A 22,966-nucleotide genomic window follows, 5' to 3' on the forward strand; every position below is an offset into this window, starting at 1 on the left:
GAAGACAACATGTTGGTGAGATGCTGCTGTCTAAGTTAGGCAAACTTACGTGGACAGGGAGAACCGAGGTGCAAAATCAATCAGCTGGAGATGAGGAAGACCTGATGAGAGAAGATTTAGGGCTTCCCTGGTGGTGCAGTGGTTGAGAATCTGCCTGCCAATGCAGGGGTCATGGGTTCGATCCCTGGTCCGGGAAGATCCCACATGCCGTGGAGCAACTATGTGTGTGTGACACAACTACTGAGGCTGTGCTCTAGAGCCCGTGAACCACAACTACTGAGCCCACGTACCACAACTACTGAAGCCCGCGCACCTAGAGCCCATGCTCCGCAACGAGAAGCCACTGCAATGAGAAGCCCATGCACAGCAACAAAGAGTAGCCCCCGCTCGCCGCAACTAGAGAAAACCTGCACACAGTAACAAAGACCCAACGCAGCCAAAAATGAATGAATGAATGAATAAATAAATAAATTTATTTTTAAAAAAAGAGAGAAGAATGAGAGGAATTTGAAAGGGGAAACTTGGAGCAATTATTTTTTCCCTCAGGAGATGGCACTTTCAGTGGCTATTCATGGGAACCTGAGGACATTGAAGAATATAACAAAGTCTACATGCTAATTCTCTACTCAAAGGCTTCCCCAGGAAGAGTAGAATTGGTACTTCCAAGGGGTGTACCCACTGGGCAATTCCAAAGCACCCTAGGAGAGTGCTGGTGTGGGAGACGGGTTCTAGGTCTGCTTCTCTGAGTCCAGATGAAGGGATTGGGTAGACTGGCTCACCACTTCCTCTGTCACATGCACAGACCCGTTATTTTTTTTTTAATTTATTTATTTTACTCATTTTTGGCTGCATTGGGTCTTCATTGCTGCACACGGGCTTTCTCTAGTTGCAGCGAGCGGGGGCTACTCTTCGTTGTAGTGTGTGGGCTTCTCACTGCGGTGGCTTCTCTTGTTGCAGAGTATGGGCTCTAGGCATGCGAGCTTCAGTAGTTGTGGCACGTGGGCTCAGTAGTTGTGGTTCACAGGCTCTAGAGCTCAGGCTCAGTAGTTGTGGTGCACGGGCTTAGTTGCTCGGCGGCATGTGGGATCTTCCCGGACCAGGGCTCGAACGCATGTCCCCTGCATTGGCAGGCGGATTCTTAACCATTTCACCACCAGGGAAGCCCCAGACCCGTTACCTTGAGATGGCATAGTCGTGGGTGTGCTGGGAAGTGTTTGTGCCAGTAGGGAGTAGTGGGGGATTGGTTGGATGTGCTGAGGATGGCACATTACCATCTAACCCTGGAGTGTCCCAAACAGTGGTCCTCATCTTCTGTCATGGTGTCTATCAGTAAAACTAGAAAAGCGAGGTGCAGAATGAACTGCTCCTCCTAGGAGGATGGGGTAGAGAAAAGTCCCTGTCAATAATTGCTCAACTCTTGTTAGGCACAGATAAGACAATTCATATGAATATATTTTTTATAAACTAATTCACCAATATAAGCTTAATATTATCTACATTACTTTAGACTTTTTCTATAACAAGGTATTCATGAAAAATACTATGAAATAAAGTATGTTAAAGAAATTTAAAAAAATAAATAATTGCTCAACTCTTGTCTAATACCATGCAGATCAGCTGGCAGAAGAAAAGGTGGCTGAGGGACTTTAACTCAGAGTTCTCAAAAACGCAATTCTGGGGGGTTAAGCCAAAGGTCAGACTGCCAGTGTGGAGAACCTACTTCAGATTTTAAAAGTATGAAATAGCACCCAGGCAAATTTTGGCTCACTTACTTGAGAAGGTCATACCATAAGGTGTTAATCATATGGCAGAATATAATAAAGCCACTGCTAATGGTCTGGTCAGATAAAGAGTACTATCATAAATATATCCAAGTTGACTCAGGCATTTCTAATAGGCCATTTACTTTTTGCCTCCCTAGCCAGGGATGAGTGACTAGGCATCTCAGAGGTCTAATTTCATGAAGACCCAAGCCTGACAGTGGTGGGCTCAGGGAAAGTGGACTGTAATCATATGGAGGGTTTTCAGATTGCACTAATGCTGGTGGAAGAACAGCTGCTGGAGCTGCCCCTGGGATGAGTGGCAGCAGGTCTTGGCCTTAGCCCAACTGCAAGCACATTCCAAGGGGCAGCAGCTCTCATTAAAAACAAACAAAAGGAACAACAAAGCGAGCTGAGAAATATGTTCCTTGTGAGGGATTCAAGGCAAGGAGGTAATAGTGAGGACAAGGCGGGCCACAGGGATAGTACTGAAGGCAGATCTCTGTAGCAGTGAGCAGTTTTCCAAGTTTATTGTGGAATCGGGTTGCCAGCCATGTGAGGCTGCAGATGAACATGTGTGGGCCCAGGGCATGGAGAGTTCCAAGCAACCGCTTGAAATGCTGCTTCACCTGAAGCTCAATAGGGGAGAAAGGATGAGTTGCTGATCATCTAACAGGAGATGCCTACCCACACAGGTGGCCTGTATTAGGTGGGAGCTGAATTTAGAGAACTTGGGTATTTAAAGCTGCTGGAAGCTTCCAAGTCTACGTTCAACCTGAAGTCCTGATTCCACCATGACAGACTATCCTCTCCTGTAACTTGGAGCTGAGGTGCAGCATTTGTAGGGGCCAGCAGTTGCCCAACTTGATAGAGAGCACTTCCACAGACCAGGAACCTGTCACACTGCTTCCCAGACAACAGTTGACTTGCTCTTCTACCTTCATGCTGTAGTGTGCTCCAGCCTGCAGTAGTGTGGGCTCCCCATTCTTTGTGGTGGGGAAGGGGAGGTGCCCCCAGAGGCTGTGTGTGAAGGGACACAGATGTTATTTTATCTGTGATTTCTACTGACAGCACTGAAGAATTAAAAATAGTGAAGGAACTGTACCTGCAGGACTAGAGTATCACTCAGACTTCTGGGCGTGGACACTGCCCCTGCCAGAGAATGTCATGGTGCTGTTGACTACTCCATGGAATTACTCAACATGCTGCTCACCACTGTCAGAATGGGGTAATCTTTAAGTGGTGGAATACCCAGGTGGAGGACAGGAAATGGCCACTTCCAAATGCAAAATCAGAAATTCAAAGCTCTCTGTGTTTTCTGTGAACAGAGTTGATACCTTCAGAAAAGTAGACAAAAGCAGGGCAAGAACTAGGATGCAGCAGTTCAGTATTCTGGGAGTAACAAATATACGCTAATGCAGTGGACACAGAGGACTGCCCAGCCAAGGGAAAAAGTGGGTGAGAGCCTTTTGACAACTCCCTTGAGGCTCTAACCTCCCTTGTCAGATGCACATCAGGAAATGGCAAGTCACAGAAGTGGCAGTGGCCCAGAACATCTCTAGGGATGGGATCATCACATCCGAAGCTGAGCATGCCCCTGACTGCTGTGTGTAGCGTAACTACGGTGAAGAACTGGCTGGGGGAATGTCTGCACAGATTAAGCCCCTACTTTAGGGATTATCCCAGGGTCAGAGTCAAACTGAAGCCCAGAGGAACTGGGTAACTCAGGAATTTTGATCAACCTCTGCCTTCCAGATAGGGGTCCTGAGTTCTGAGAGCTGGGTTTGGAGCAACATCCAGAATCATGGACTGTGTGTGAGGTCAGATCACCACAGTCTTCAAGGGCAAACTGAGTGGTAGTAAGTGACGTGATGTTATCAGTTAGGAGTTGCTAAATCAAAAAGCAACACACGGGGGGCTTCCCTGGTGGCGCAGTGGTTGAGAATCTGCCTGCTAATGCAGGGGACACGGGTTCCAGCCCTGGTCTGGGAAGATCCCACATGCCGCGGAGCAACTAGGCCTGTGAGCCACAACTACTGAGCCTGCGCATCTGGAGCCTGTGCTCCGCAACAAGAGAGGCCACAATAGTGAGAGGCCCGTGCACCGCAATGAAGAGTGGCCTCCCGCTTGCCACAACTAGAGAAAAGCCCTAGCACAGAAACGAAGACCCAACATAGCAATCAATCAATCAATCAAATAAATAAATCTTTAAAAAAAAAAAAAAAAAGCAACACACGGTTCAAATGAATTGTCCCAGGAGAAGAATACAGGTAAGAAGCCAACGGACACACAAACCAGGGAAATCTGACAAAAGGTGGTTTGAAGCAGAAGGTGGGAAGCATAATTTAAGTAACTCCTGGGCCAATGCACAGGTGACTGCACTTTCTTTACACTGGGTGTAAGCAGTGGGGGTGAGGAAAACAAAGGGTTCCACTAAAGGTAGAAACCCTCCTATATAAGAGAATCAAGTACAGTAAAATGCTTATAGACCATTTTCTTAGTTTTTTTGTTCCTGTGCTTCTCAATTTTTACAATTTTATAATTTCTCTTAATGGTCAACTAATTTCTATGTTGTTAATGAAGGTCCATTTTGGTTCTGATACTTGGTAATTCAGACTAATTCAGACTATTCAACTGAGGCAGTTCTGAACTATGAGGAGTGTTTGCCATTAAGTTCTCAAAACCCACACTACTGTGAACCTTGACTCTCAGTAAATAAAATGACTATCTTCATGTAAGCTTTCATGGTTATTCTGTAGAATGGAAATTCTCTTGCATTCAATAATTAATACACTTAGTCTCAAAGCTCTTCCATATCACTTTTCTCCAATATGATGTCTCTGATGCTGAATGAGGTTTGCAGTCTGGTTGAAAGCTTTCCCACATTTATTACATTTATAGGGTTTCTCTCCTGTGTGAATCCTCTGATGTTGAGTCAGGTGTGTACTTCGGATAAAGGCTTTCCCACAGATTTTACATTTATAAGGTTTTTCTCTAGTATGAATTCTCTTATGTTGAGTGAGGGCTGAATGGTCACTGAATGCTTTCTCACATATATTACACGCATAAGGTTTCTCCCCAGTATGAATTCTCTGATGCTGGGCTAGGGCTGATTGGTCCCTGAAGGCTTTCTCACACAAACCACATCTGTAAGGTTTCTCTCCAGTATGAATTTTCCGATGTCGAGCAAAGGATGAATTATCCCTGAAAGCTTTCCCACATTCATTACACTTATAAGGTTTCTCTCCAGTATGAATTCTTTGATGTTCAGTGAGGGAAGAGTTCACCCTGAAAGCCTTCCCACATTCATTACATTCAAAAGGCTTCTCCCCAGTGTGAATTCTCTGATGCTGAAGAAAACTTGTACTCTGATTGAAGGCCTTCCCACATTCATTACATTTATAGGGTTTCTCTCCACTATGAATATTCTGGTGTTTGGTAAGATGTGCCCTGCACACAAAGGCTTTGTCACATATGTTACATTTAAAAGGTTTCTCTCCAGTATGTATTCTATGATGGTGGGCAAGGTGTATGTTTCGGATAAAAGCTTTTCCACATAAGTTGCATTCAAAAGGCTTCTCTCCAGTATGAATTTTCTGATGGTAAGTAAGTGAGGAGCTCACTGAGAAGGCCTTGCCACATTCCTTACATTCATACGGCTTCTCACCAGTGTGAATTCTTTGGTGATGGATGAGGTGTGTGCTCTGGTGAAAGGCTTTCCCACATTCTCTACATTCATATCGTTTCTCTTTAATAAGAATTTTCCGATTTGCATTAAGTTTTTCAGTATGAATCTTCTGATGTTTATTGAGGGTTGAACTCTTAGTGAAGACTTTTCCACACTCACTACACTCAAAGGCATTTTTGCTAGATTGAAATCCCTGACTCTCAACAAAGGATGAGCTCATGGTGCAGTGCTTTCCAGATTCATCACATTTCTGGTCACCAACCACAGATGAAGTTTTCTCGTGAGCAAGCATCACTTGCTGCAACTTTATCTCCTGGCTTCCATGCTGCCATTCCAACAGTGTATCATATTTCCAGTGACTATCTCTAGTGACTCTTTCCTTTATCATCCACTGACCCAATTCTCCTTCAGGAATATCTGCCTTGAAAGTTGATTTCTTACTCACAGGTGTAGTCATCCAGTCTGAAAGATATCAAAAATAAAAATGTCTGTTTTATCCTAGTAAAACATCTAGTTGGGATAAGAACGTGACCTTGTTTATAATGCTAACAGAGAGGTTGTAATTTTGAAGATTTCTTGAAGTGAAGATAAAACAGGAAAAGGGAGAAGAGGTGAACAGAGGACATGGCAGGAAGGGGTTGACAACTATACAATGTATGAAGCAGGAGAGCTTGGAGCTGGCATTCAGAAGTCACAGGCCTGAGCTGGGATCCTGAGTACAATATTTATTTTCTTTGTGATTACAGAGAAGTTACCTGAATTTTGAAACCTCATAAAAAACCTGTAAGACCACACTATGCTAACAGATAAGAAAAAAATGTACCTTATCTGTTTTAGTGATATGGTTTTTAAAATAACCTAGATGTGACCTTAAGAAACCATTAAAACTAGAGGTCAACACTTGGTAGAAAAAAAGTTCAGCTTCGGAGTAACTACTAAAACCAGCATTTATGTTTTATAGACTCATTTTAGCATTCAGATGGAAAATAAAAAGTTAGGCTACTGTAGAGCCTGTGAAACACTGATATCTACTAATAAAGTTAGAACCTCCTGCTACCGGTGAGGAAGCAACATCTTCAAACCTATATCAATAATGTGACATCGATATAAGGAAAATGTACCATGAGGATGTATATGTGAGTATAAAAAATTAGGAACAAAGCAGCAAATCTGCCAGGATATATCCAGTATGTCTTGGAGGCAAGGCCCTGAATTTGGGGAAAGGAGTATACTAGTCATTAGAAATGGGACTCTGCTACTGGGATCTGGGCCAAGGTCCCAAGAATTGTCTGACAAAATGATTCCTCTCCCCACAAACAAATTTCACACTTACTCAACAACAGTCTCACTTGGTCTCATGGGTATCCTCATATTAACAAGCAGAGTTCTGAATGCATACTAGTTTTCTGTACATATTTGTGAATATCTGTCTTTTGTGTTAAGTCTGTTTAAGACTTTGTACTAAGAAATGCATGATAAGGGCTTGATACTAACACAGATGATGCAAAGATTCCTGGGAAAGCCTATCAAGAACAAGCCTCCCTCAATGTTTTTTTCTCCTACTCACTCTAGAAAATCTATAAAGAGCTATAATAATAATAAAACTCCTTGTACTTACCTGGAAAAGAAAGTTAAACAGGTGCACTTTAAGGCTAAAATCCTTGTAAGCTTAGAATAATATATCCTTGCTCAAAACAAAGAATGTTTAAAGTTAAACACCAGGTTTGCCAAATCTCAAAATCTTAAGAACTGACTTTTGCTTCTGGACCTGACAGAGTAGCCTGTGGAAGACCAGATTCTTGCAAAAAACACCCGAAAAATCTGAATTGAAAAAAAAAAAAATCTGTCTAAAGGCATCAGATATCACTTGAGGCCAACGTGATAGTCTAATATTTGGGATAGAAGGGAAATATAGAGGTGATCCTAACAGTGTTTTTTTTCCCTCAGAGAATTTGCTGAATTCTTAAGCTTCTCATGGCAAGAGACTAAGCTAAGCAGAAATTCAGAATTCTCTATAGTCTTACAGTACTGTTGAGCCAAAAACTGGAGTTCAGGACCTTCTGGGGGGCTGTGGGGTGAACAGTGGTCAGAGTAAACGTGTAAAGCTCTCGGTTGGGACTCCTGGAGGGCTACAACCTAGCAGCAAGGGCAAACAAGAGATAGGTAAAGCTTCACAAACATTCAACCCAATCTCCAGCTAATGAGTCCCTGGGTGGATGGATTAGGGTGGTTTGCTTGTACTCCAGCTGTCTACCAGAGGGAAGGCAAATCTTCTCTGGAGGAACATAACATCATCCAGAGCCTATTCACTCCTTCACACATAATGTCAAGGATTCAGTCAAAAAGTACCAGGAGTACTAAGAAATTATTGAATCAAGAGAAAAAACAGACAGTAGACAAAGACCCTCAGAACTCAGATACCAAAATTATCAGACATGGGGTTTAAAATAAGTGTGACTAACATGTTCAATAAAACAGATAAGAATGAGAATTTTAACAGAGAATTGGAACCAAAGAATCAAATGAAAATTCTAGAACTGAAAAATATAACTGAAATTAAGAACTGAATAGATAGCTTTAACAGTATATCGGACATTGGGACTTCCCTGGTGGTCCAGTGGTAAAGAATCTGCCTTCCAATGCAGGGGACAGGGGTTCGATCCCTGGCCAGGGAACTAAGATCCCACATGCCGCGGGTCAACTAAGCCCGTGCGTCACAACTACTGAGCCTGCACGCCTCAACTAGAGAGCCCGTGTGTAGCAAACTACAGAGCCCACATGCTCTGAAGCCCAAGTGTCACAACTAGAGAGAGAAAACCCACATGCCACAACTAGAGAGAAGCCAACATGCCACAACGAAGAGCCTGTGCACTGCAACAAGAAGATCCTGCATGCCACAACAAAGACCCGACACAGACAAAAGAAATTTTTTTAATAAATAAATAAAATGAATAAATATTTTTAAAAAACAGTATATCGGACATAGCAGAAGAGAGGAATAGTGAACTAAAAAAAATACATAGGCAGAAAATATCCATGGTAAAACCTGGAGGAAAAAATTTAAAGAGACATATAAGACATGGTGAAAACGTTTATTAACACGTGTGATTGTAGTTCTGGAATGGGAGGAGGAAAAGAATGGGGCAAAAACACTATTTTTTTAAAAAAAGGTTGAAAAATGAATTTGAGAAGCACTACAAACTCCAAGCAGGATAAATTCAGAGAAAATCCACCTAGGTACACCATAGTAAAACTACTGAAAACATAAGACTAATTTGAAATTTCCTTGAGAGAAAAAATATATTACCTTTAAAAGAGAAAAAAATAAAACTGATAGCTCTCTTTTCAACCAAAAAGAAGGGAAAACAGAAGACAATGAAATAGGGACTTCCCTGGTGGCACAGTGGTTAAAAATCCGCCTGCCAATGCAGGGGACATGGGTTCGAGCCCTGGTCCAGGAAGATCCCACATGCCGTGGAGTAACTAAGCCTGTGTGCCACAACTACTGAGCCTGCGCTATACAGCCCGTGAACCACAACTACTGAGCCCTCATGCCACACCTACTGAAGCCCGCACACCTCGAGCCTGTGCTCCGCAAAATGAGAAGTCACGGCAACGAGAAGCCCGCGCACCGCAACAAAGAGTAGCCCCTGCTCACCACAACTAGAGAAAGCCTGCATGCAGCAACAAAGACCCAATGCAGACAAAAATAAAAAAATAAATTAAATAAATAAAATTTTAAAAATAACTCTGTAATTGCGTAAAAAAAAAAAAAAGAAGACAATGAAATAGCATCTGAAGTGCTGAAAGAACATAATTGCTAAACTAGAACTCAATAGAAACAAAATGTCCCAAAAAAGTAAATATGAAATAGATATTTCCATACAAATAAAAACAGGGATTGTGTCAACAGCAGGCCCCTACTAAAAAAATAAAATAAAAAGCAGTGTTCCAGGCAGAAGAAAGATAATCCCAGGTGTAAAAGTAAGAAAAGGCAATGGAAAGAGTAAATATGTGGGTAAATAAAAATATTATTGCACAAAACAATAATTATAATGTCTTGAGAGGCTGAAAATATATACATAATTAAAATACATAGCAAAAATAACACAAAAGATGAAAGAAAGAAAATAGAATTGTTTTAAGCTATTAGCATTGCCTGGGAATTATTTATTTTGGATAGTAATAAGCTGGTTTTACTTATTAGACTTACCAATAAAAGACTAGTTAAATAAGATACAAGCTCATACAGTCTTTAAGACTAGTTAAAGAAGATACAAGCTCATTGGAATACGGAACAATAAAAATAGTTGATTCAAAAGAAGGCAAGACAAGAAAAAAAACGGACCTATAGCAGGTGAGTAAAATTAAAATTAAATAATGAAATAGCAGACATCCAATCCTATACATATTAGTAATTGGTCTAAATTATCCTATTAAAAAACTAAGGTTGTGAGGCTGGATTAAAAAAATAAAATCCAACTATATGGCACTCAGGAGAGAAATACCAAAAATATAGATCCAGAAATAAAAGGAAAGAAAAGAATGGAAAAGGATTTATCAAGCAAGAACTAACCACAAGAAAGCTGGTATACCTATACTAATATCAGACAAATCTCATATTAGAGATATTAGAGAAAACAGGCTTTAAGATAGTTCATATTGACAAAAGGTTCAATTATCTAGGAAAATATAACAAATCTACATTTTCACATAATATAACTTCAAAATATATAAAGTAAAAATTGAGAAAATAAAAAGGAAAAATAGAGAAACTTAACAATGATAGTGAGATATGTTTACATACCATTCTCAATAACTCAGAAATCAAACCATTAAGAATAGGGGATCTGGGCTTCCCTGGTGGCGCAGTGGTTGAGAATCTGCCTGCCAATGCAGGGGACACGGGTTCAAGCCCTGGTCCGGGAAGATCCCACATGCCACGGAGCAACTAGGCCCGTGAGCCACAACTACTGAGCCTGCGCATCTGGAGCCTGTGCTCCGCAACAAGAGAGGCCGCTATAGTGAGAGGCCCGCACACCATGATGAAGAGTGGCCCCCGCTTGCCGCAACTAGAGAAAGTCCTCGCACAGAAACGAAGACCCAACACAGCCAAAAATTAATTAATTAATTAATTAATTTTTAAAAAAAGAAGAACAGGGGATCTGAATAACGAGATAAACAAACTTGATCTAAATGATATACTTACAACACTATACCCAACAATGACAGAATATACATATTTAAGTGCATATAGAACATTTACCAAAACTGAACATATAGTGGGATGTGAAGTAGTATGAACACATTTCACAGGGCAGAGATCATTCAGAATGTGTACTCTGAACTCAGTGGAATTATGGCAGAAATGAATAACAAAATACCAAAAAGACGGCTAGAAAATCCACAGATATTTTAAAACTAGTCCATATATTTCTAAATAACTGATAAAGCAAAGAAGAAATCAAAACAAAAATTAGAAAATATTTTAAACTAAATGATAATAGAACCATGAAATGGAACTTACAAAATGCAGCTACAGCATGGTTAGAAGGAAATGTACATCTATCTTTCTGTATCAATTATCAATCTCAAGAAATCAGAAAAATAGCAAATTAAATACAAAGGAGAAGGAAAGAAATAATAAAAATAACAGAAATCGATAACTTAATAAAAAATTGATAGACCTCTATCAAGGCTAATGGAGAAAGACAGAAGGCACATATTACCACTATCAAGAATGATAAAGGTGACATCAAGACACATTCTAAAGAGATTTATAAGATAATAACATAATGAGGAAACTTTATGCCAATAAATTAAAAGACTAAATTCTAGGAAGGTATAGTGTATCAAAACAGATGCAAGAAGAAACAGAAAATCTGAACGGTCTTACATCTAATAAATAAATTGAATTTTCCATTTAATACCTTCTCACAAAGAAATTTCCAAGCAGAGGTGGCTTCACTAGTGAATTCCTCTGAACATTTAAGGAAGTCCAGTCTGTATACAAACAGGCCAGTGGAACAGATTATAGACCCAGAATCAGACCTATGTACATGCAGTCCCCATATGTATGACAAAGGTACACTGCAGTACAATGGGGAAAAAGATAGTCTTTTCAGTAAATGATCCTGGGTCAAATGAATACCTTTATGGAAAATAATGAAAATAAATCTTCCATGTGGATTGTAGACCTAAATATGAAAAACAAAAGAATAAAGCTGTTAAAGGAAAACACAGAAGATCTTCATGGCGTTAAATGTCTTAAGTAGGACACAAAAAGCATTAACTTTAAGAAATACCCCAATTAATTGGACTATCCTAAAAGTTTAGAACTTCTGTTTACCAAATAACACCATTATTCAAAGTGTGAAATGATATTTATAATGCATATGTATCTATATGACAGAGGATCAAATCCCAAATGTACAACCCTACAATATTATCATTAAGGAAAGATTAGACAACTAAATAGAAAATAGGGGAAAGACTTATAGATACTTTACAAAAGAGGATATTTAAATGATCAATAAAAAAATGAAAAGATGATCGACTTCATCAGTCATAAGTTGAGATACAATGAGATACTCCATATATCCTCTAGAATGGTGAAAAACAAATTTTTAATGACAATACTAAGTATATAAGAGGATATGGAACCCTCATGTCCTGCTGGCTGGAGTATAAACTGGTATAACCACTTAAAAAAACTATTTGGCGGTTTCTATTAAAGCTTGCAGGGACTTCCCGGGTGGTCCAGTAGTAAAGAATCCACCTTACAATGCAGGGGACGCAGGTTCGATCCCTAGTCAGGGAACTAAGATCCCACATGCCGTGGGGCAACTAAGCCCACAAGCCACAATTACTGAGCTCACATGCCTCAACTAGAGAGCCTGCATGCCGCAAACTACAGAGCCCACGCACTCTGGAGCCTGCACCACAACTACAGAGCCCACGCGCCCTGGAGCCTGTGCACCACAACTAAAGAAGAGAAAACCCTCACGCCACAACTAGAGAGAAGTCCGTGCGCTGCAACTAAGACCCAATGCAGCCAAAAAAAAAAAAAAAAGCTTGCCTACTCATGAACATAGTACTCCTAGCTATATGCTCAAGAGAAATGTATAACGTACATTCTCTAAAAGATGTACAAGAATGTTCATAATAGTTCCAGTATTACTGATAATAGCTCCAAGCCAGAAATATACCAAATGTCTAGCAACAGTAGAATGTATAAATAGTGGTAGGTTTACAGAGTGAAATATCATACCTCAATGAGAATGAACCAACTATTGCTACATATGACAACATGGATGAATCTCAAATACACTGTGGAAGCAAAGAAGCCAGACACAAAAGAGTAGACACGTAAGATTCCATTTATAAAAAGTTTTAAAATAGGCAAAACAAAGTTATGGTCAGGGTAGTAATTATCTTCAGGACAAAAGAAACAGAGGGGATAGGAGGGGATCTCTGGTGTTCTAGGAACATTTTATTTCCTGATACAGGTGCTGGTTATACAGATGTATTTATACTGTAAAAATCTGATGAGCTGTACACTTATAATTTATGTATTTTCCTGTGTTAGTATTACTTCAATAAAAGTTTACTTTAAAAAATCTGGCAGTGGCTTTCAAAAATAATAATTTGGCTCAATAAAAACAACAAATTGCTAGCTTTCTTTTCTAGCAGCTATTAGATAGCTATGTTTATTAAAGCCTTTTCTTGATTGTGATCATAAAACATCACCTATATATGAGAAAATTGGCTTTTTAATGTTTTGTGTTACAGGAAAACACTCATCTAATTGTGTATCAAGAGGGGCTCAAACACACCCTGGTTTCACCACGCTGAAGATGAACTGAGATGGGGAAAGACTGGACCCTCAGAGTCAGTTCTCACTGGGGCCCAGGTCACTTCACGGGGGCTGAATTAGGAGCAGTACCTGTAGCTGCATTGGGCCACACTAAAAAAAAAAAAGTATGGTTTTAAAGTATATATCAATAACTCTAGGGTATCAAGCAAGGCATGCAAGTAGTATGATCGAAACTCTATACAATGTAGTCAAGAGGTCACCCCCAAGGAGGGACCAGAAACTAACCCAATTTCCTCCAAATCATCAAAAGTTTCAAGACTTGGCACTATCAAGTACATCTGAGAGGGGGGAGGATAAAATAAGGAGTTTTGGTTTAAGGTCAGTTTATGAAGCCTTTATGCCCTCAGATCCCTTCCCCAACTCAGAGGAGCTGGAAGGTTTCCCTCTCCCAACTGAGGAAAGCCTCTAACATGAAAGAGATACCAAAGAGATATCAAAACAAAGAGAAAATTTGAGAACACAGTGCCTATAAAGGAAGATGAAAGTGTTTTTGGAAATCATTATGTTTAGAGGTAAAATATTACAATTGTAAAACACGAATAAGAGCTTACAAATAAAACAAGAGTTCTTGGAAATTAAAAAAGATGGCAGAATTTGAAAACTCAACAGAGAATTCCCACCATAAACAATTAGAAAACCAGGGAAAAAATGAAACAACTATTTTTAGGCAACGGAAAAGCAATCCTGGAAAAGTAAACTCACAGTGACAGAAGCAGACCTGTGGTTGCCAGGGGCTGGGGACAGGGGATGGGATTAATTGCAAAGAGGTAAGAAGGAATTTTTGGTTAGAGATGACAAAAATGTTATTCCTTTGATTTGGTGATAAATTTGTCAAAACTGATCAAATATTACACTTAAAATGGTAAATGTTATTGCATGTAAATTATACTTTAATGAAGCTGATTAAAAATATTTTAAAAATCTCAATAGGTGAACTGGAAGACATAACTGAAGAAACCTGTCAAAAAGTAGAACAAAAAAACATAAAGATGGAAATTTTAATAAAAAGATAAAATTAGAAGACCAGTCCAGGTGGTATCAGGCATTCCATCAAGAGAAAATAGAGAAAACTGAAGGTGGAAATTAAAAAATGCTAAAAGAAAATGTCCAAGATCCACAGGGCAGAAATTTAGATGGAAAGGCTCACCCATGCTCAGTGGATCCAAGTATAGGAGCACACCAGGATACACCACTGAGAAACATTGGAGTAAATGAGGAGATCCCACAAGCTTTCAGAGAGGAAAAACAGGTCACAAATGATGAAGAACCTGAAGATTTTGGATTTCTCAATAGCAGACTTAGGTCTAGAAAACAACAGAGCAATGTCTTCAGAATTCTGAAGAAAAAAGATTTCCAGTGTTGAATTCTATCTAGTCAAACTATCCAGAAAGTGTTACGGCAGAAAAAAGACACTTACAGACTTGCTAGGTTACCAAAAACTTATTCCTGTGCATCCTTTCTTAGGAAGCTACTGGAAGACATGTGCAAATGAAGAGATAAGCCAAGAAAAAGGATGATGTGGGACATGCAGGCCAGGAAAGATGGGATTTGCAGGAGGATGACAGCTAGGCACCTACCGTTCCAGAACGGAGCAGGTCAGATGGCTCCAGAAGAGACTTTTCCAGGAAAATGAAATTGTCAGAAGGACTTCTGATCTAAAAGTCTTGAGAATCGAGATGCAGACAACTAGAGAAGGTCTGAGATTAAATTAAATTAAATTAAACTAAATGAACCCTGGGAAAGATTGCTTAGGAAAGCAAAAGCAAAAGTTGCCAGGATTTACTTCATGGATCAGCTGTGAATAGTGCTTCAGAATGTAAACAATGACTATTTCTCTGACCATTAAGTACACTATAACTCTACTGGGAGGACAGGGAATGGAAAAGGTAGTAAGACGAATAGTTGGGGAGGTGAGTTTAATCCTCACTTTTTATAGAAGGAATTCAGTAAATAATGCCTAGAACTGAAAAGTCAAGAGGTAGCAATATAAACACATTCCTTGGAGACATGGAAACAAATATACCAAATAATCAGCTGAAAGAAGAGAAAATGGTTACTTCTAAAGAGGAGAGAATGGGGATAAGGGGGGATAAGAGGCCATCAGTTTTCATAATAAACATTGTAGTTTCATTAAACTAAATGCATTATTGTGATGAAATTTAATACTAAAAATAAAGAAAAAGGACAGAATAAGCTCCAAAAAAGTCAAAGGAAAGAAATAATGAAGAGCAAAAATTAATGAAATAAAGATAAAATAGAAAGGATCAGTAAAGTCAAAAATTATTTATTAATTAAAAAGGCAAACCTCTGATAAGATTTATACAGAAAAAAAAAGACAAAAGTAAATTATTATTAGAAAAAATTCATGCTTTCATTCAACAAATACATACTGGGACCTGGTGAGCTGAGATACAAGAGCAAACATGACCAAGTCCTTCCCTCATGGATCTAAGGGTAGAAAGCATTATATAAACAGGACACAGAAAGCACTAAGATAAAGATCATTAAGACAAAGACTGATTACGAACTTCTGCTAGTAAAGAAAGAGAAAAGATAAGCTATAGACTGGCACACATATTAACTGATAAAGTATTCAATTCCTAATTATATATAGAAGTCCTACAAGTGAATAAGAAAAAGATAAACTATAACAGAAAAATGGACGAAGAATATGAATATGTCACAGAACACAAATAATCAACATATGAAAAGATGTTCAACTCTACCAGTAAACAAGGAAGTGCAAATTAAAACCACAATGAGATACCATTTCTTAGGAATTTTGGTTAAGTTCCTGTTACTTGCCAAAGTAACATCAACTAACCTGCATCAACTATTAGTATAATTTGGATCAACTAATTTAATCAGCAATCTGGGACCATTTAGTAGAGCTGAAGAAGCATATACTCTTAAACCCACTATTTCTGCACCTATGAATACACTTAAAGAAATTCCCAAACAAGGCCCATGTGTATAAGGAAGTATGTACAAGAATATTCAGGTCTGGACTTCCTTGGTGGCGCAGTGGTTAAGAATCCGCCTGCCAATGCAGGGGACACAGGTTCAAGCCCTGGTCCGGGAAGATCCCACATGTCGTGGAGCAACTAGGCCCGTGCGCCACAACTACTGAGCCTGCACTCTAGAGCCCGCGAGCCACGACTACTGAAGGCTGCACGCCTAGAGCCCATGCTCCGCGACAAGAGAAGCCACCTCAATGAGAAGCCCACGCACCACAACAAAGAGTAGCCCTTGCTCACCGCCACTAGAGAAAGCCCGCATGCAGCAATGAAAACCCAACGCAGCCAAAATTAAATAAATAAATTAATTAAAAAAAAAAAAGAATATTCAGGTCAGCATTATTCAAAAAGCAGCAAAAAGTCTGGAAACAACCTACAGGTCTATCAGCAAGAAAATAGTTAAATAAAGGTATAGCCATTGAAGGAGTATCAAAGTGCAGTTAAAAATGACTAGAGCTACACATCTCAACAAGGATTTAAAAAAATGCAAGCTGTGGAAAGGTATCTATAGTACAATACATATATATCAAGCTTTAAAGTGCACAAAGCTAAACAATATTGCTCAGAGCTATGGATAAATGTGGTAAAGAGCAAGAAGAGCAGCACAGGAGCTAATGTAAAATTCAAGCTAGTGGCTCTCTGGTATGAAAGGAGGAAGATCTGATGAGGAGGGGCACATCGAACTTCACATATGCAGCTTTGCTCTGTTTCTTCAGCTGGAGAGCAGGGTATGGGGGGTGTTTGCCCATTCTTCAGGCTGGTCAAAAATGTTACATATTCTGTTCTGTAGATAGGATTACAGTATCAAAATACATTTGCTTTAAGTAAAAAAAGGAAAAAAAAAAGGAAATAATAATGCTAAGTGTCGAAATAAAATTATAGCATGTAAAAGAAATAGGAGCTGGTTCTCTACAAAAAGTCTCAACAAATTTTAGAGGAAAAAAACGTAGATAAAGTTGGAAATGAGAAAGAGGATATAGAATGTTAAAATTATAGATGAATACCATGCACAGTTGTAAATGAAGACATTTTATGGCTCAAGAAAAGATAATTTAAAGCTAAAGGGCAAAATGTACAATTGATATAACAAAAAGAAACTAAACAGATTAATAAATAAGGAAAACATGTAAAAAGTTATTAGCAAACTACTCAAATTAAGGGATCAGGCCATTTTCTTTAGGTTTACTGAGTGAACAATTTCTGTAGAATTAAAGCTATTTTGGAGAAGGGGGGCGGAAATGACACCATTTGAGGGTCACACTGGTTTAACCCTCATCCTGACTTGCAACAAAATGGCAACATTAAATACATTGATATTAGTTAACCAGCCTGAAGTTCAGTTTTCTGGGTTTTCTGTAAGTGGGGTTAATCATATTTGCCTCACGGGTTGTAAGGTTGAAAAGGGGCAGCTAACAAATCCCTGGAGATCACCCAACACAGTGCTGACCCACAGGGGCTCAAATGTCAGCTCCCTGCCTACACTAGATCATGGCCCAGGGAAGAGAAAAATTTTAAAAGAAAGCTATCAGAAGGACTTTTTCTTACTATTATTAAAATTAAGTCTCTTTCTAAACCAGGAGTGATTGACGCAACAATGGAAAAGTTCTAGATCCGATCCTTTGAAAAATCAGAGATAAACCTATTATCATTGTTCTACATGGTTTTTGAAGTCCTAGCCAGTCATTAAGAAGTGAAACAGAAATAAGAAAAAACTATACTAAAAATGATTCAGTGAACACTTTAAGAATAAGAATTGGAGAGTGACAAGAGGGGAATAAATATTTGGAAATGACTACCACTTCTTTACAGCAGCAATTTCCAGTTGAAAAACAAGGATGTAGTTCTATTAAAAAACAAAACTATAATTTTAATAGGAAATTGAAGGAACAACTATAAAACTTTACTGGGGGAATTCCCTGGCGATCCAGTGGTTGGGACTCTGTGCTTCCGCTGTTGCGGGCCTGGGTTCGATCCCTGGTCGGGGAACTAACGTTGGGGAACTAAGATCCCGCAAGCCGCGTGGTGAAGCCAAAAAAAAAAAAAAAAAAAAAAAACCAAAACACAAAACACCAAACAAACAACACAAAAACCCAAAAGTTTATTGGGAAATATAAGATTTCTTTCCATGTCTGACTGGCTGACCACTAATCATCCTTCGTGAATCAGCTCACAGCTTAGGGTGTCCAGGAAATTCAGAAACAAGAGGTGCTGGAACAGAGGCTTGTGAAAGGCATCTGGGAAGGACTGAACCATGACCTCATGGTTTTTCATGTCATTACTCACACCTGACTATAAAATCCCTTCTGGGCATAAAAGTCCTCTTCATCTTCACAATCCCCCCTCAGAAGTGCAATAAAGAATCAGTGTCAATGATGAATAATGGAAGAATAAATGATGTTATTATGCCAGAGTACTGGGACAGTGGATTAATTTCTTTTAATTCCCATCCCTTGTCTTTTTTTTGTTATAACACTGCTTGTATAATATAATACTGAGTGAAATATTAAAAATGCCTTAGCTTGGGTGTAATAGAACATACAAATTCAGAATGCTATTGGGGTAAGTTAAAAGATTTTTTTGATAACTGAGTTTTGGAGTTAAGACATATAAATTCCATAACATTTTAGATCCTAGACATTCCAGTAAACAGTTATTTACTGTAGGATATAAAGTCCTGCCTACTTCATTGGGCCCCTGTGAAAAATCAGTAACAAAAGGTTTTTAAAAATATTGTACAGTTGGCCAAGCGCTGGCAGAAAGTGAAATGTAATGTCTTGAATATGCCAATAGCTCTCTAAAATACTGGGGGGTTTAGGGAGAGGCACCCCTGCTCCTGTTCTTAAGCTATCAGATCCAATGGGTTCCTCAAAACAAGTAACAGCCACTAGACTGTCGTGTTCTCTGTATCCCCAGGCAACAAGTCTTTGCCACTTACTAGGTGCCAAGCGCTGTCCTGGGCATGAGCAATACAGCAAAACAGGCAAAAAATCTGGCTGTGCTCGTATGGTGCTTACAGCCCAGTGCAGCACCAGCAGAAGGTGGAGAATGATTAAATGCTGAATGCAGGTACACGTGGATGAACAAATATGAAGGGGGTTGAAGAAATGTGCAATGTTTAGCTAGAAGAGCTGCCTCAGTAGGCACATGGTGACTGGCCCTGAGGACCAGAAGCTGCTCAGCTGTGTGTAACCCATGCTGTTCCTCCTCACTGGAGAAGTGTGAGCAGAGACTGCACGGTCAGATGCTGAAGGGAACAACAGGACACGCAAGCACAGTGGGGAGCTGTCCATCTACGCCAAATAGAGAGAGAAGAAAAATCATGGGAAGGAGGATCCAGGGAGGCACAAGCTGCCAGAAGAAAGGAGTGCCACATGCACGTGGGGACAAATGTGGCAACAAGGTATTGAGGTGAACATGAAGGGAAAAGATGCTCGTTTCTCAGTCCACAGGCTTGGCACACGTGCTGTGTTCCTCCCAATGCCTCCCACATGCAGGATGCTTACCAAGACAGAAGCCTCCCAAGGAGTCCTCCGGCATCCATTCTTCCCCTTTTCCCAGCTGGGAAAACGTATCTGGCTTGGGTCCTAAGAGTCCTGTTTTTGAGGGGAAAAAAAAAAATGGGCCATATCTGTTCATACTAGAGATAAAATCATTGCAAGGATGAGATCTGGTCCGTGGAACTTCCTGGAAAAGGTGGCCTGATAGGGGCCCAGGGTACACAACAGTTCCCAGAAGGAGGAAAAGATGGTTTGGGCCTGACACAGAGAATCTGTTCCCGTCCTTCTCTCTGCTGGAAGGGAGGGAGGATTCGACCTCTAGTCACCTTTGAGACATCTGCACTTAGACTCCAAAGAGCCCTGTGCCCAGGGCACAAAGGATAGGCATTGAGGTAACATCCTCAGAACAGCTCACTCCCAACCCAAACTTCTGTATGGAACCAGTTTAAGGGTCCCAAAGAAATCTCCAAATATGAAGATGAGCCTTCAGAGGCTCCCACTTACCCAGGGACACCAGGTTGCTGTAGTTCTCCAGCATTACATCCCTGTACAGGGCTCTTTGAGCAGGGCTCAGCTGCGCCCATTCATCCTGGGTGAAAAGCACGGCCACATCCTTGAAGGTCACTGATTCCTGTAAGGGCAAACCCATCCCCGTTGACTGGTGGCTACTCCCTCACATGAGTCTCTGGGAAATGCTGTGACCGTCTGCAGGGCTGTTAGCACAGAAGGGGGATGGCGTGCTGTGACAAGGGAAGCACTTCCTCAGGGTCTCCTAGGGGTCAAGCTTTTATCAGACTTCGTTCCCCTGAAGAAAAATACCTTGTGGAGAAGATAGGCCTCCTCAGCACTGGGACTTCACACTGGCTGTTCATCTTGCCCAAAACATTTTCTCCCATCTCCATCAATCTGCACAGCCCTGCCTGTACCCCCACCCCTATGACCAATCCTACCCAGGTCTTGGCTTCAGCATTACCTCTTCAGCACCCCTCCTCAACTGCTCCCATATCACCTGTGCAGGGCCATCCAAGCACTGTCCCACTTTACTGAGTTTTGGTTTCCCCCACTGGACTGGTAACTCCAAGAAGCTATGGACCATTTCCACAGCTCCCTTGTCTTCCCATCATGTCTTCTAGAACAGGGCCCATGTACCCAGCACCTGTTACAAATGTTATTCAGCAACTCCTGCTTTTTTTCAGCTGAACCCAACACACATACACAGTTCCCATGGAAACAGTCCTTCTGGACAATGTGACTTTGTTCCCTCTGATCACAACTAGTACCTTCTTTGGAAACTCTTGGCTGAGAGGCCAAGGGAGCTGGTGTGAACTGAGAAAGAAGAGTTAAGTAGAAGCCCAGAGAAGAAAGGCAACGGTCCAAGAGAAAGGACTTTTAGATTATTCTAGACCCCACTTGCATAGCTGAAGTACAGGTGCATTTTGGCCTTTGGATTTTGGGCACTATCCCAGTATCCTTCCAATAAAGGCCTGCTTTTGCTTAAGGTAGTCTGAGTTAGGTTTCTGTTACCTGCACCCAGAGCCTTGCACAAAGTAGGCTGAACCAAGGAACATTTGTTGGACTGAACCCATGAACCAATCTGTCAGGGACCATTGTTCACCTTTGTATCATGGGCATAGATCTAATACCTGGCACATTTTACATCCCTAGTACAGGTCTGCTGAATGGCAACCAAAATTATGGCAGCCTGTAAACACAAGATAATTGTGTGACACCAACAATGAATTTGAGGAAAAGGTTAGGGAAGAGAAATATCACAGTGGACTGGCACCGTGAAGACAGGTTTCAAAGAAAAAGTGGTGCCTGAGATGGGTTCTAAAGGACAAGCTAGAAACCAAGGAGAAGGGTGAGCAACCAGTGAGCTGGGACTGGGTTGACACGGCACTTTCAATCGGCTGCTCAGCCCTTCCAGTGATTTCTGCCACAGATTCCTGCCCTGGACAGGTTTAAGTGTGAATGAATTAGAACAAATTTACCAAATTCATCAGAATTTGTACACTCAAATGAATGTTGTCTCCTTCAAAGTGGAGTCCATACCCTTATTCTAAAGAAGTTAGCACTGCTCAAAGCTTTTTAGTAATTAGTTGAAATTGAAAACATACCACTAGAATGATTTCATTTGTACCCAATATTCCTCTTAAGTAAAAAGCCAAATATCATTAAAAAAAAAAAAAAAAAAAAAGCCCAGTAAATCCCACCTTTCTAAGAAAGCATTCCAATTTCTCTCTTCTATCACTCCTATGTTAGGTACTGCCTTTACCACTTTAGACACTTATTTTACTTGCTAGTGGAAAGAGTGCAGGTTTCCACTTTGGACCAACCTGGGTTTCATTTCCAGTTGTGTCACTTAGGTGACCTTTAGCAAGTTCCTGAGCTCTGACACCCACCAGGATGTGCCCAAGATGGGGGGGGGGGGTGGGCAGGAGCGGGTCAGGCTCCTGAGTGAGACTGGACTGGGAGAAAAGCTCCTGGTCAGGGGAAAGAAACAGGCCCACCCTCTTCAACCACTACATTCAAATCTCCTAAGGCAATTTAGAGGGGGAAGCCCACAGCAATCCCTCACTCACCTGGACCACGGTTGGCAGGCACCTGACTGCCATTCCTTCTTCTCTGATGAGCCTCAGGCTGGTAACACCTTCTACTGTTTATGAGGAGAGGACTGGGTCAAAAGATATCACACAGCAGTCCAGAGTGGGGCTTTGAGCATTCACACCCTGGGAATCCTCCAATACTCCAGGTAGTGAATTCTTAGTCCCTATTTGCTCCCGATCCTCTCTCCTCCTGGAGGGTCTTTCTGATGGCCTCCCCTGTAAAGGGAATAGCTCACCTTGCAGCTACTCCCACCACCCCCCACCAATTTTCCCCCTAGCAATCTGAGTCAGATCCTCCATATCTTCCTTCTGTATCTTTAAATACTTTGACTTTTCTTGAAGAAAGCATCCTCCAGCCCGTTTTCACACTTTCTACACACCCTCCGGCCTTTTGCCCTTAAATTATGCTGAGAGATCTCAAGAAAAGTGTGTCTCCTGCCTGGACAGCTGCCTAATCCTGGGGCGGGGAGTGAAAGAAGTAGGGAAGGAGGGTCGTCTTCTTTCTCCTAGAAAAGAAGCTAA

The 22,966-nt window shown here is 40.7% G+C and overlaps 1 protein-coding gene across 2 annotated transcripts; it reads right to left on the reverse strand.

The window, feature by feature from the left end:
* Positions 1-1,488: 1,488 nt before the first annotated feature.
* On the reverse strand, positions 1,489-22,966 carry ZNF454 (zinc finger protein 454). 2 transcript variants are annotated; one of them, XM_059917927.1, is made up of 5 exons: positions 22,884-22,966; positions 22,421-22,494; positions 20,343-20,469; positions 19,845-19,934; positions 1,489-5,910 (listed from the first exon to the last, which is right to left on the reverse strand). In XM_059917927.1, the coding sequence occupies exons 2-5, from the start codon at positions 22,451-22,453 to the stop codon at positions 4,577-4,579; spliced, it is 1,584 nt and encodes a 527-aa protein (XP_059773910.1). In that variant the 5' UTR covers positions 22,454-22,494; positions 22,884-22,966; the 3' UTR covers positions 1,489-4,576. The 2 variants fall into 2 exon arrangements, with proteins under 2 accessions (XP_059773910.1, XP_059773911.1); XM_059917928.1 differs by having other exon boundaries at positions 22,421-22,491; positions 22,884-22,944.

This window comes from Balaenoptera ricei, chromosome 3 (assembly GCF_028023285.1).
Source record: "Balaenoptera ricei isolate mBalRic1 chromosome 3, mBalRic1.hap2, whole genome shotgun sequence".
NCBI lineage: Eukaryota > Metazoa > Chordata > Mammalia > Artiodactyla > Balaenopteridae > Balaenoptera > Balaenoptera ricei.

Coding starts and splice junctions, on each gene's coding strand:
- ZNF454 (XM_059917927.1), bottom strand. CDS start 22,453: ATGGCAGTCAGGTGCCTGCCAACCGTGGTCCAG. Junction 20,470..22,420: donor GCCTGCCAACCGTGGTCCAG/GTGAGTGAGGGA, acceptor TTGCCCTTACAG/GAATCAGTGACCTTCAAGGA. Junction 19,935..20,342: donor CAGCAACCTGGTGTCCCTGG/GTAAGTGGGAGC, acceptor CCTCAAAAACAG/GACTCTTAGGACCCAAGCCA.